At 40.0% G+C, this 12,845-nt stretch overlaps 1 protein-coding gene across 2 annotated transcripts in view; it reads left to right on the top strand.

Moving 5' to 3' along the window:
* CHCHD3 (coiled-coil-helix-coiled-coil-helix domain containing 3) overlaps positions 1 to 12,845 on the top strand; it is a 148,295-nt gene that overhangs the window by 110,448 nt on the left and 25,002 nt on the right. For both annotated transcript variants that reach the window (XM_082771639.1, XM_082771638.1), the window contains exon 6: positions 9,870 to 9,940. In XM_082771639.1, coding sequence (XP_082627765.1) covers positions 9,870 to 9,940 — 71 coding nt within the window. The remainder of the gene's footprint in view (positions 1 to 9,869; positions 9,941 to 12,845) is intronic.

Below are 12,845 nucleotides of genomic sequence, written 5' to 3'. Positions count from 1 at the left end.
TTTGAAAGAAGATGTAGCCAATCCTTGATTCTTTATGTTGGGCTTCTGCCACAAGATGAATTTCACGTACAGCTGCAGAGCAGATTGCACATCTACAAGCCAAAATAGATTTTCATTCTGATACCAGATATATCGCTGAGGGTAGGTATACATATTCATAGAATTACTCGGTTTGGAAGGGGCCTTGGGAAGTACAACCTTCTGCTCCGAGCAGGATCAACACTGAAGACAGATGAGGGTTGTTCAGGGCTACGTGCAGTTGGATCCTTGTCAGTCGCACAGGCTGGAGATAACACAGCCTCTCACATCCCTGTCCCCTCCTTAGTTATACTTGGAAGGAAATATTTTTCCTTATACTCATTCAGAACCCCCATTGCTTCGATTTACAGCCATTTTCTCTTGTTCTCCCACTGTGCACATCAGTCAAGAGCCCCTCTCCATCTTGTTGATATTATTCTTTTAGGGCTTCCAAGACCAGGTTCCCCAAAAACTTGCTCTCCTCCAGGCTGAACAAGTCATGCTCCATTGGCTTCTTCTCACAGGGCATGTACGCCTGGTTTGGGTCACCTGCAAAACTGGTGAGTGTTTTTGAGCAGCCCCAGCCCCAGGACGTGCTTGGGGGCACCCAAGTGGGAAGCAGTTCAGCAGGGAAGGACTTGGTGGGCACCACGTTGAACATGGGACATGAGTCTCCCTCCTTGGAGATCTCCAAAAGCCACCTGGACGTGGTCCTGGGCACTGGGTGGCCCTGCTGGAGCAGGGGTTGGAACAGCTGACCTCCAGAGGTCCCTTCCAACCCTTCTGTGATTCTGTAATTTTGGGGGCAGAGGCTGGGGAGAAGTCTGCTTTAGGATGTGGAGAAATAACACCCAACGAGCACCCTTAGGGAGAATGCAGTTTATAACGTGTCACAGGGAAAAGGGGTGAGGCTGAGAAGAAAAGTTGTAAATAAGAATGATTTAGATTAGGCATCTTGTCATCAGCAGGAGATGTAAATATAGTTGTGCATTTACACATGCATCTCTAAGATTGAGAACAGTTGTATTAAAGACCGTACTACAATTACATGCAGATTAGATGCTTGGCTGAATAGCTGTAAGAATTTTGAATAGATTTGTCCTTTTCACAAAGGTTTTCATTTTCTTTGGCAGCTCTGAGCGTTAACAAATTAGAGATCAATGCTCTACCAGGGCAGAAACGTGAAGTGCAGCATATCTTGGGAGAAACTTTAGAGACATTAATAGTTGCAGTTAAAGGTATTAGCGGTGCCTGAAAAACAGGAGTGGAAATTCAAAAGAAAAGGTCAGAGAATGAGCTATTTTCCCCATTTTCTGCTGATGACTGAGTTAAGTGCTGTACCCCACTTGCTGCACACCGACTGCATGCTCTTTGACAAACACACGTGTAAAGAAATCAAACAAATCACGTCGGGAAGCGAATTGTCTGCTGGCAGAGCGTTTGCCAAGAAGCAGTATGTGTTTTTCCTTTGTTTGAGTAGGTCGCGGTACTCTTCAGTACTATTTTGGGTACCTGTTTGCCTTTTTATCCCTCTGTTGAAACAGTTATTTGATGGCTTTGGTGTCCAAAGTCCTCTTCAATAATTCAGACACTGGTTCCATCGGAGGAGCCAGTTTCTGGTCCAGAGCCAATTTCTTGCAGGATGTAAGGGGAAGATGACCACAGTGGTTCTGTAAAGGCTTGGGGGGAAGGGACAGAGGAGAGGGAATTTGCACTTGAATTTCAGCCAGCACAGGAAATTCATATTTCTAGGCAAAATCCACCAAACTCTTGAAAATAGGTCATGGCCTTACCGTCTGGATGTCCTCTGTAGTCTTAGCCCAAGATCCCAAATCCTTACCGTAGCTTTTCGAAGTCATGGGGCTTCAGTTTGTCTCCTCCCTCCCTGCCTGGCAGCTACTTCTCGCCTTTCTTGCAGTTAAAGTTCTTGCCTGCTATGAAAGCTTGTCCCCTGATCTGTCCGTGTGTTTTTTGTTTCTGTGAACATCTCTGAGTTGTCCTGAACATCCTAACGTGGTTGTAGTCTCCCATCAAGGGAGCTTTTGGGTGCTTCCGTGGAAAGTCTGCAGCTCTGGAAATTATCTTTGTGCTGAAGCTCAGAATTGGAGACTTGGTTTTGTTATGGGCAGCAGCATTCCCGTAGGGAAAGGTGCTCAATTTGGGTGGATTTCCGTAAAAGCTGAATGTGTCATATCCTCACCTCTGAAACAGGTACACTGAACTTTCTTGGTCCACTGTTGAGCTGTTGTCTTCTGACAAAGGCAAAATAACACCAAACACGGTCAGTCCCTCACTCAAAATGGGATCATAATAGCACATAAATAAGCCCAACAAGAACAGAAACCATAAGATGTATGCAGATTCTCTAAGTGGGGAGTTGGACCTCTTTTATTTCATCTCCAGAGCTGCAAAATACACCTCATGGTTGAATAGTGAGCTGGACCAAATGGGAGAAGTGGTAACTTGTACAAAAATAACTGGGCTAAAGATTTGAGCAAAGGCCTGATCTGATGACGTTTCAGAAGAAATTACTTCATTCGTGTATCATTTTAATAGCATTTGAGGTAGAATAAAGATGCGGTATTGTTTGGTAATCTGTATGATGTTATATGCTTGGCTTTCCATGGCTTATTAAAATCAATTCAGAGACAAATAGAGGTTTTTAATTCAAATAAAGATGCAATAAAAGTGGTCATATATTTATAAAGCGGTAATTTAATATAATTTGGAGCTTAGATATATGCACACTGCTTAGCACTACAAGAGATAGTCTTTTTGTCTTTTTGTCATTCCTGCTTCCCCAGTTCTACTTTTTGCTCATTTGTTGCTTTTAGTGGCAGCTTCAAGGGTATTTCAGGGGCAAGGGTATTTCTTGTAGCAATTAATCTTGCATTTTTTGATAAAGAATCCTAGGTATCTACTTTTACATTGTAGTTTGCATGACAGTGGGACGTGTTCATGCACCTTACACAGTCCCTCCTGCTACTCAAAACGTTTTCTCTTTTTTTTTTTTTTACTAATTTTCCGTGGATTTCCTTTGTACACCTCCTAGGACAGATCTCTTTGGGCAGGTGATGCTGCACCTGGCTGCTTGTCCTTGCTTTGCAGAACCTCAACAAAATGAGGATTGTGGTGGTCCTGAGGCTGGGCTGAAATCCGTAAAGCACCTCCGTAGGCTTCAGAGCCATTCCTTCCTTCTGGCTTTGGAAATCTTCTCATCTAAATCCATACAGGTGCCGGGCTGCGTGTCAACAGAATGAATAAAACAAAATGTTTCATATTATCCACAAATGAGTTTGTAAAAGACACTGAGATGAAACAGCCAGAAGTTCAATTAAGGGATAAGAGAAAGCTCAGCTTCAGCAGCGATGGATGAAAAAGAGGCAAAGAAAACTTTCCAATTTGCCATTCAGGGAACATGATAATCTTTGCCTGCCGATGCTTTGAGTCCTTCGGTGGGGGAGGATGACAAGGAAAAAGAAGTCTTTAAATTAAAAATTCTCCCCTGATTCTCAAAGGTGCCAAACAGCCCAAGCTCTTCGTTCCTTTGGTGGGTGGAGCAGGTGCTGAGCTGCTCTGAAGTCAAGCTGTGCTCATTTTTGTCTTTCACAGCACTAACTTGAAGCAAAGGCCAGATTTGTCTCCTTTGTGTGGAAGTCACACGTCTTTTTCTTTGTCAAATAAACTGGTAACTACATAACTATTAAATTAAATTAAAAAAAACCTTAAATCGGTTGCATGAATGTTATGTTCATACCGAATCTCTTCAGGGCTTTTGAGAGCCAAAGGGCTTAAAAGGAAAATTTCAATGGCAAAAAGAAGTCGTGGCATGTCTGCAGTAACAACAGTTCCAGCACGTTTGTTATAAAATAGTGCCTGTAGGTGAGGTATCTTTAGTGAAATTAAATGAGGACTCTCAAGTTCTCTTGCTTCTTTTGACAACCTTTTATCAGCTTGGATGACACGAGATCTTTCAGAACTTTGTCGGCCTTGAAATCTGAAGATTTTCAGCCGAGAGTAAAACATGCACTTCTGCTTTGAGGTCCCACATGCAGACAAAACAGCTGACCTTCCCTGGTTCTGGCGGACTTTATTTCCTTACACAGACTTTTGAAATCAGAGCTGTCTAGCTAAATAATAATTCTCCTATTCCTCCACAATATGTTCTTTAAGAAGTGTCTGCTCCTACGTTTGTTCAGGAAAGTTTATTTTGGGGTCAAACATGATGAAAATGCTTCTTCCCATAGATCGTACTTTTCTCTTCTTGAATTACAGTGCAACATATCCTTGCAAAGGCTGTGTATGTAGCAGGAAATTGGGTAGATTTAAAATTAAAATTTCAGGTCTCTTTTTCTTTAGCTTCTCTTTCAGAATGCCAGCCTACTCTTCCCTCTTTGGAGGTAGCTTTTAAAAGGCACCTCTACCACAGGAACAACACATCCCAACCTTTCTTTGCAAAGAAGGGTACGGAAGGAGAGGCATAGCAAACACTGCTTATTACTGACTTTAATTTGGTTAAATCCTGTGTTAGTCTTTGAGCTGTAAGCATTTGAGTAACTTAACACGAGCCGGTCCTCTTCAGGCCAATTAGATTACAGGCACGTGTTAAATTAGCCACTTCTACGAGTTTTTGCAGGCTTTTCAACAGAACTCCTCTGAATTGCTTATTGCTTGCACGGTAACTTAACACAAAGTCACAATATTTGTTAAAGTGCTGATTAAGTAATTTTGGGAGTATAGGTAAAGAATTTTGAACCAAGAAGTTAAAATTGGGCAGATGTTGGATGATTTCTGCATTTTGTTTTCTGCCATTCCTGGGAAAATGTGCCTGAAGTCCTACTCCCGTTCAGCAGAACAACTGATACTCCTCTAAAAATATCAATTCATGTTTATTAAAAGTGTTCTCCCTCCTCTGGCTTAGAGTTTGTTTATCTAGCAAGAACCTTCAGCCGTACAGATCCAGGTGGATAAGCAGGGATAAAATAGCATTGCCTACAGTGTTTGGCTGCTGCTAATACCCACATGCTAGCAAAGGCTGGGGATGACTCGCACCTTGGGGAATGTCACCGTGTGCTGTCACAATCCATGGAATGTCACCGTGTGCTGTCACAATCCATGTTGGCTGGTCCAAAACCGAGGCTGTTGGAAGAACAGCCCCAGTCCAACGTATCGTGCCAGCTTTGTGAGCCTGAAAGTACAAGAGGCATAAGCCATGGATATCGGAGGCATGGCCTGAAAGAGGGGGTTTGGGTACAAAACTGAAAGATGCTGTGAGAAGGTGGCTGTGACTTCACAGGGCAGGCTTCTCTTTTGGAGACATGGGGTAGAAAATGCAGTTAAAAGGACACGGCTGGCAGAATAAGTCCACTGGATTGAGGCAGCCCAGTAGAGAGGTTGGCAGCTATTGGGAATATGCTACCCTACTGCTTAGTTCAGGTAGAAAAGGACTGGATTTTTTTCTTTCTCCTAGCTGGTTCTTAATCCTTTTATTTTATTTTATTTTATTTTATTTTATTTTATTTTATTTTATTTTATTTTATTTTATTTTATTTTTATTTTTGTTTTTATTTTATTTTATTTTATTTTTATTTCAAATTTCTTTTAATTTTAACTTTACCTGCTAAGAGTAACCATGTGCTAAGCTCAAATACTTGCAAGTTGGAAAATGTCAGAATAAAGGCAGTGTGCTTCTTCAGTTGTCTTGGATCTCTGATGTATAGCTGCTTGTGCTCATGTAATTGTTGGGGTTCCCCCATACGATCCTACTTGCTCGGTATACTCACGGCTCAGAGCGCAAGGCAGCCATCATTTATTTCCCAGCATTCAAACTTTGCAAAATTGAACAGGTCTTTCAGTGTTACCATTTCTGTAACACCAGAGAAATGAAATTTCCTGGTTCCTGCGCGAGGTAATGAAGGCAAAAGCTTTTTACACGTGGGAAATGCATGGTGACTAAACCCAAAATCATAACAGGTCCTATTTGTGCTTGTAAGAGGTGGGTAAGGTGCGATATCGTGGCAGCCTTAACTTTTTCTAGCACAAACTTTTTCCAGTGTTGGGATTAGGACTCTTCTTTTTCATTTGTGGTGGTGTTAAGCTCTTCAAATCCAGCATGACACGGCTCAGCCCTGCTGACAGGCTTGGCGTAACACTGGATTTGAGTCGCTGCATGTGCTGGAGGATTACCCAGCACCATTGCATGCCTGTTCTACTCTTTATTGTATGTACACACTGCTAATACTTGTCAAGAGTCCTGGTGCAGAATTGGGTCTGCCTGGCACATCGGTTTCTTTTTGCAAAGTGTTTCTTCAGCCAAGCAACCGAGCAGTGTGCACACAAATGGGTTAATTTCCACCAGCTTCAGCAGCCTAAAAGTTAAGTGACTATTTTGAGCTACTGACTGAGGCCTGCTTTATGTCGGCAGTGAGCATAATTCAAGCCATTCTTGCTTTTCTCTGCAATGCGTGAGATCTGCTAGCCAGCAACCTCTGTGATTCTGGAGCAAAACCTCCAGGATGAGTTTAGACTAGATACTTCGAACGAGCTGAAGTTTAGTCATCAAGAACCAAATTTGCCACTTTGTTTTGATATTAAAGTCAAGCAACATGCCCACATTATGTAAGAACTCCATAACAGGTACAGAAATAGCATCTTCTACATAATCTGGGATGATGATTAATTGCCATAACCCTGACACTTCTGTTCCCTTTTGGAAGTTCGTTGCATCTTTCATAACATACTTCTTGTACTTTCATACTCCTTGCAACAAAGGAGACTGTAACAAAGATCTGCAGAAAGCCATGTTTTCGTTAAACAGCGACAGAGAAGAGTATAAATGAGAGGAAACTGCTGTGTAAATGAAGATTGTTTTATAATGCGTGTGCCCAAAGGACCCAAATCAAATATAGGAAGGAGCTCACTTGCTGCCATTGCAGTGGCTTAGTTAAGAGGATCTGATGGATGGATGGATGGATAGATAGATTCCACATACATATGGAAGGTATGTTTATTACTTTATTATTTATATCTGCTGGAACCTGTGAAGATCATGGGTCTGATCCAGAGCTACTTGCTGATAGTCTGCCACTGACCGATCTGCAAATTGGACCATAGCTTTTATCCTCTACTTTGAGTTGAACAATACGTGAATATGCCGACTACATAACACAACGCAAATACAGATACTTACTCATCTGGAGATTGAAGAACTTATATCAGCAGTGCTATGTTACAGCACCCTTCCTTCTCTATTTAGAGAAAGGTCCACTGCATTCCTATCTTGAGGATTAGGGAGGACTTCTGAAATGATACTTCATCTCTGGATTATAGTGAATATATCTCCTAAAGAGAGCCTGAGCTGAGTTTCAAAGGAAGATCTAATCCGAGAATCATGGCACACTCTATCTAAAATAATGAATGATTTCTTGATAGCTTGAGCCTACTGTAGGATTAAAACTTCTGGGCATATATAGCAGCTCCGTTGATCACTTGAGCTGCAATTAAAAAGTAGAACAAGTACACTCGGAGTATTGTTTTTGTGTCAAAAATGCTCCTTCATGCTTGAAAATGATAAAAAATTGCAATCGATCCCTACAACTGTTGTGTTCATCTTTATTGATCAGGCAAAAGAAAGATAAATCGCAGCCCAAATAAGATTATAGTAAATGTTAGCAGCGTAGGGGACTGGGGGATGATAGAGAGCTATTCATCATCTCAAATGGTGACCTGTCCGCACTCGCCCCATAGTCAGTCTGCTGTCTAATCACATACCTATTGATTTCATCTACGTCCAAGCAACCTGGATGTGACTGTCATTGGGCAGCTGAGATTGCTGAATGCAAGGGGGTCACTGGTGTGAGGAGGATTTCATTTTCATTTTCTTACTGGCCAACCATGATTTATGGAAAAATAAATGACCCCAAGTCGCATGCGTGGAAACCTTGATTTCAGTACAAATGAATTATTAGGTCTGAATCTCAGAAGCAAGAGTGCAGTAGACCACTGTGCTCTTTGTGATCCGTGCATGCCCTTTGACCCTAGGAGATGTTACACAATTTGTTATAATTTGTGGTAAAATATTAGGCTCGCAATGCAATTTTACCCGCGTTCGGAGGTGATGTTCTTTTCGGTGATTTCTGTACTTTTCACGTTCATAATTCACGAGGTAAGACCTTGGAAGATGATCGCCTCAAATGGAAAGGATGAAAGTTTTCCTTTTATTCTTCTGGATACCGCTGCCTGTATTGGAGTTCCCATCAAATGTTTTTGCCATAGTGGCCTTTCTTACCTGCGTTTCTCATAACATAATTTGGCACAGAGAAATGTTGTTCGGGACGTGTTTGCTAACCCACCGACCGAGGAGATAGTCACCTTTGGCTCTTTCAGAAGAGCGACCTTTCCAGTTATGGGGTTTCTTTGTTTGTTTTCTGGCAACGTTTTAGGCATATTGCTTTCTCAAGGTCTTAAGTGAGTGTAAGTGCTTATTTTACCCAAAATAAAATCGGAATGACACTTTCCATGGACTGCATTGTTCAAGCCACGTATGCTAAATGCTCCAAAGAAACAAAATCATGTTGTGGCATGAATAACCTCAAAACATGGCATTAACCTACAACAGGTAGGTTGTTAAAAAAAGGGATTCAAAAGGTTTTGTGTGTAACCACGCGGTGTATAATTGTCAGAGTTTTGTTGCCATGTTAACGTGACTTCCTGGGATGCCAGATGACTTGCGAGTTGCAAAGCTAAGGAGGAGCTCTTGCAAGTGCCAACAAAACCTTCGTTCATCTCCGCGAGATTGTTTTTCCTATTGACCTGACTATTCACGGAAAAAAAATGTTTTAGAGAACTTTTGAACTGCTTTAACTTTTCATTATTCCTCCAACTGTGAAGCCAGGTGCCTTAGTTATTACATCTTAAGTCCAACTGTGCTAGGGCTATAAAAATCTCTTTAAAAATACCAGGTATATATTATCTAGACATGAAGCATCACAACATTATAGTGATTTGTCTTTGAATATTGTATGTCCCACTGAGAAACTTTGCCATTTTTATGTATAGAAAAGTTTTATTGCTTGCTGACTCAATCTTGTCTGACCTGCATTGTGGAAATTAATGATTTGGTGGAACTGAGAGAAAGCTTTCCCTGGCTTAGGGGAGATGAAAATATGCTCCAAAGCTGCCAGGAAAAAAATAATAATATTAATAACTGATTGAAGCAATTTGGAAGTATGGAATATTAAAAGAACTCCCTGCAAGAGGCATTATCAAGGCAAAGAGCAAAAAACAAAATCAAGCAATAGTTAATTTATTGGGCCACTTTGAAGTCTGACATGAATATCACCTGCAGACTAGCTCAGGACATATACGTAAGTAACACAAATATGTACACGCAAAGAAGTACACCTTCAATATTTTGATTTTTTTTCCTCATGGAGAAGTTTCACGGGCTCCAATATCACCTAGGGCTAAATGTGGGATTCTTACCCCGGTTTCTCTGCAGATTCCTTCTTGAGGAAGGAAACCATCTAAACCATCTCTTTTTATGCCATCTCTTTTTTATGCCATCTCTTTTGCATAACCTTTCAGAGCCAAGGGGACACATTTGGCAAAAACAACACCAAAATGTCTGTGCAACTTTGTCTGTTGAATATCTGATAGGAGGGTTCTTGTTCTTTCGTTGTTGTTTTGTTTGGTGTATTTTTTGTTGTTGTTGTTTTTGAGCAACTGAAATGTATAAAATATCTAAATTACCATTACTTACCAGGTATTAACATGTATATAACTGACATTATATTAAATTTATATTATTACGTTTTTTATTTTATTTATTTTTATTGTTTTTAACTTTCCAGAGCGCCCAATTCTACAAAGTTACCACAGAGCAATACCAAAAAGCTGCTGATGAAGTGTCAGCCCGGTTCAAGTAAGTCCTTTCTACCACTGCTTTTGAAAATGGCAAAGAAATAATTTTTTATCCATATTCAAATGCAGAGTAACTCCCCTTTCTGCTATTGTAGATCCTATCGGTCTGTGAGGGAAAAAGCCCTTGGTTATTCAGATGAGAAAATTTTCAAGAATTTGGAGGCAGTGCATGGTAACCATAAGCTGCATAGAAATTAGATGCACAGTTAGTAATATACTAATTAATTTATATTTGATAAGATGCATGGAATATTCTAAAAATACATTCCTTAACATTTTTTCTCAAGTGGAACAACAAAAATGTAGTTCCAGCTTTGCATTACAATAGTATTCATCCTGTGCTTGCATGATGTGAAAGGATTTAAATTAGCAACTTCGCTTTGCCCCTACCAGTGAAGGTCAGATTAAATAATTTTTATTAGTCCTGAGGATGGTTAAATGAAGATACAGTAACTGATGGATCAAAGTGACTCTGACCCTTAACCTTGGACTCTTCCCTTTCTGCTGGTTCATCCATTAGGCAGAAGGTTCCATTTATCATGTTAGTGAGGGTACAAAGAGAACTTTTACAACCTCAGTCACAGTGGTAACCAAGAAATGCTGTGTAAAGTCAATTATTCTGTGACCATTTTTAGGTTTGTGGAAGGGTTTAAAAGGAAACAAAAGAGTTTTGGGTTTTGGTTTGGTTTGTTTTTTGGTGGGCAAGAGGAGGAAAGGGTTTTTGGAGCTGCTGATAATGATACCAACTTCTTATTTGTAAGATAAAAACATTTTATCTTTCAATATCAGGGGTTGTTAATACTCTCTAGTGTTTATATAAAATCTTCTGTGCTGATTAACAATGTAGAGTTTATATCACTGAGGACTGAACTCATCTGTCCCTTAAACAAGAGGGAGAGAATGACCATTGACTCACGGAGTGATTTAAGCATAATTTGGAGGGCTTCCCATTATGGATGGGAAGCCTGGTACGTTGTCATTCATTGTCATTATTCTCACCAGTGTAAGATTCCCATCGAGGGAGTATTTCTCCTTCCTTTGTTACATTAGGTTATTGTCGTATTTTGAAATCTAATTATTGCCTAATCTGACTTTGATTATTTCAAAACGAGACTTTATTGTGATTTGAAGTAGTATTAGTATTAATAGTAGTGAAAGCTTAGGTGGTTATTGTGGCCAGAGGTGGGTAACGTTTTTTTTGTCTGTTTGTTTGTTTTTCCCTAGTACATAAACAATTTCCAAAATAAATGCTTTGGTGGCCTTGTGTTTGCACAAACAGCTGGCGAAGGGGCCAGTGCTCAGCATCGGGCAATATCTACAAATTTTAAGGACACCATTTTGAAGGATGTTTTATTCTGTCTGCATAAACCAAAGACTATTTAATAAAGAGGGATTTGGTTAGGGAATCAGAGATTCCTAACAGTTGATGAAATTGGTCGCTTCTTAATTTTCGAGAGACTGAAGTTATAAATAGAAATTAACTTCTTGACTAGTCATCACTGCAGTGCCCTTACTGAAATTGGAGCGCTTCCTTTGCCATTTTTTCATGAAAATTATTTGGAGGTTTTAGCTTAGTGGATCCAGTTTTGGTCCATTGTGTTAGAAGCACGAGGAAAACATTCTCAGGAGGAAAATATATCTGAAGCATGCACGTAAATTGGAACAGCTTTGATACAGCACATGAAATATCAGTATTACTGGATCATTTTAAATTCTTCCCGATATCAAATCCTGTGAAATGGCCTGTCTTTTTACTGAAGGTTTAAATTCAGCAGCCGTTATTTTAGCACTGCCTTTTGTATGCAGCTTGATGGATAAATTATGAATGATTTAGTGAAACCTGAAGATGATGCTCTTTTGGTGTCGCCAGGCACTTCTCATGTTCAGTTTAATTGCATGTGAGGATTGAGGACAGAGTTTCAAGCGATGGTGTTTAAAGAGCTTGTTTAATTGGCTGTAAAAGAAGAATTAAATAAGGTTGAACTGCTAAATTTTGTTAATGCATAAAGCAATGTGCTGCATGTCAGTGTGATTTCAGGTTCTAAGTGAGAGATTAATAGATCTAATTGTGGGATTATTATAAAACAGTCTCACTTAATTTTAAACATGTCTAGAATGAGCTGCTAAGTTTTATTGAGATAACTTGAATTTCCTAAACTTTTTAAACCGTATCTCTTTCAAGAGCAAAGAGTAGTGGCTAATTACTTAAATATTTCCTGGGTTTTCCTTTCCTTCCTCCATTTAGTCCTTGAAATTACATCAGCTGTGGCTTCATCAGCCTTTAGGGATAATTCACCCCTGTGAAAGGGAAGAACCAAGTATCCCATATAGGCTCGTATCCGAGAACTGACAGCTCTTCTGTACTTTGTCTGCAGTCCTTATTGATGCCTGCTTATTACCTTCTTCAGTGCTGCCTGGATTAGACGGCTATTCCAAATGTTCATGATAAATGTTTTATCTCCATGAGGTCCTGATTCACATTGATCAAATTCTGAATTATCAAATGGTTCATCTCTTTAAGACACTAATTCGCATTGATCAAATTCTAAATGACCAGGTTCAGTCAGTTCCTGCAGTACACAAATTACATTAAAACAACATTACTAGAGCATGCTGCCTTTTCTAATGCAGGAGTTATGTTACCCGCAGTTACATTATAACCAGAATTATTATATTATGAAGATGTCTCTGTTATAATCAGAAGTTGACACAAGAAGAAAAGAATGCGTTATTACAGGAAGAGCCGGGCTTTGGGCGAAGATTTGGACTTTAAGTAATCAAATTGTACGTTTGTATTGTGTTTTTTTTCCCCTTAATTTGAAGGGCTGGTATCGGGAAATTTGGCAGCTGCAGTGGTGACATTTTATTCCCCCGCGGTGTTCGGAGCCAAGTAGCGGCTTGGTTTT

The sequence above is a fragment of the Aythya marila genome, assembly GCF_965140915.1.
Source record: "Aythya marila genome assembly, chromosome: 1".
Classification (NCBI taxonomy): domain Eukaryota; kingdom Metazoa; phylum Chordata; class Aves; order Anseriformes; family Anatidae; genus Aythya; species Aythya marila.
Note: the sequence above shows the minus strand (reverse complement) of the source record. Positions and strands in the feature narration are given on the sequence as shown.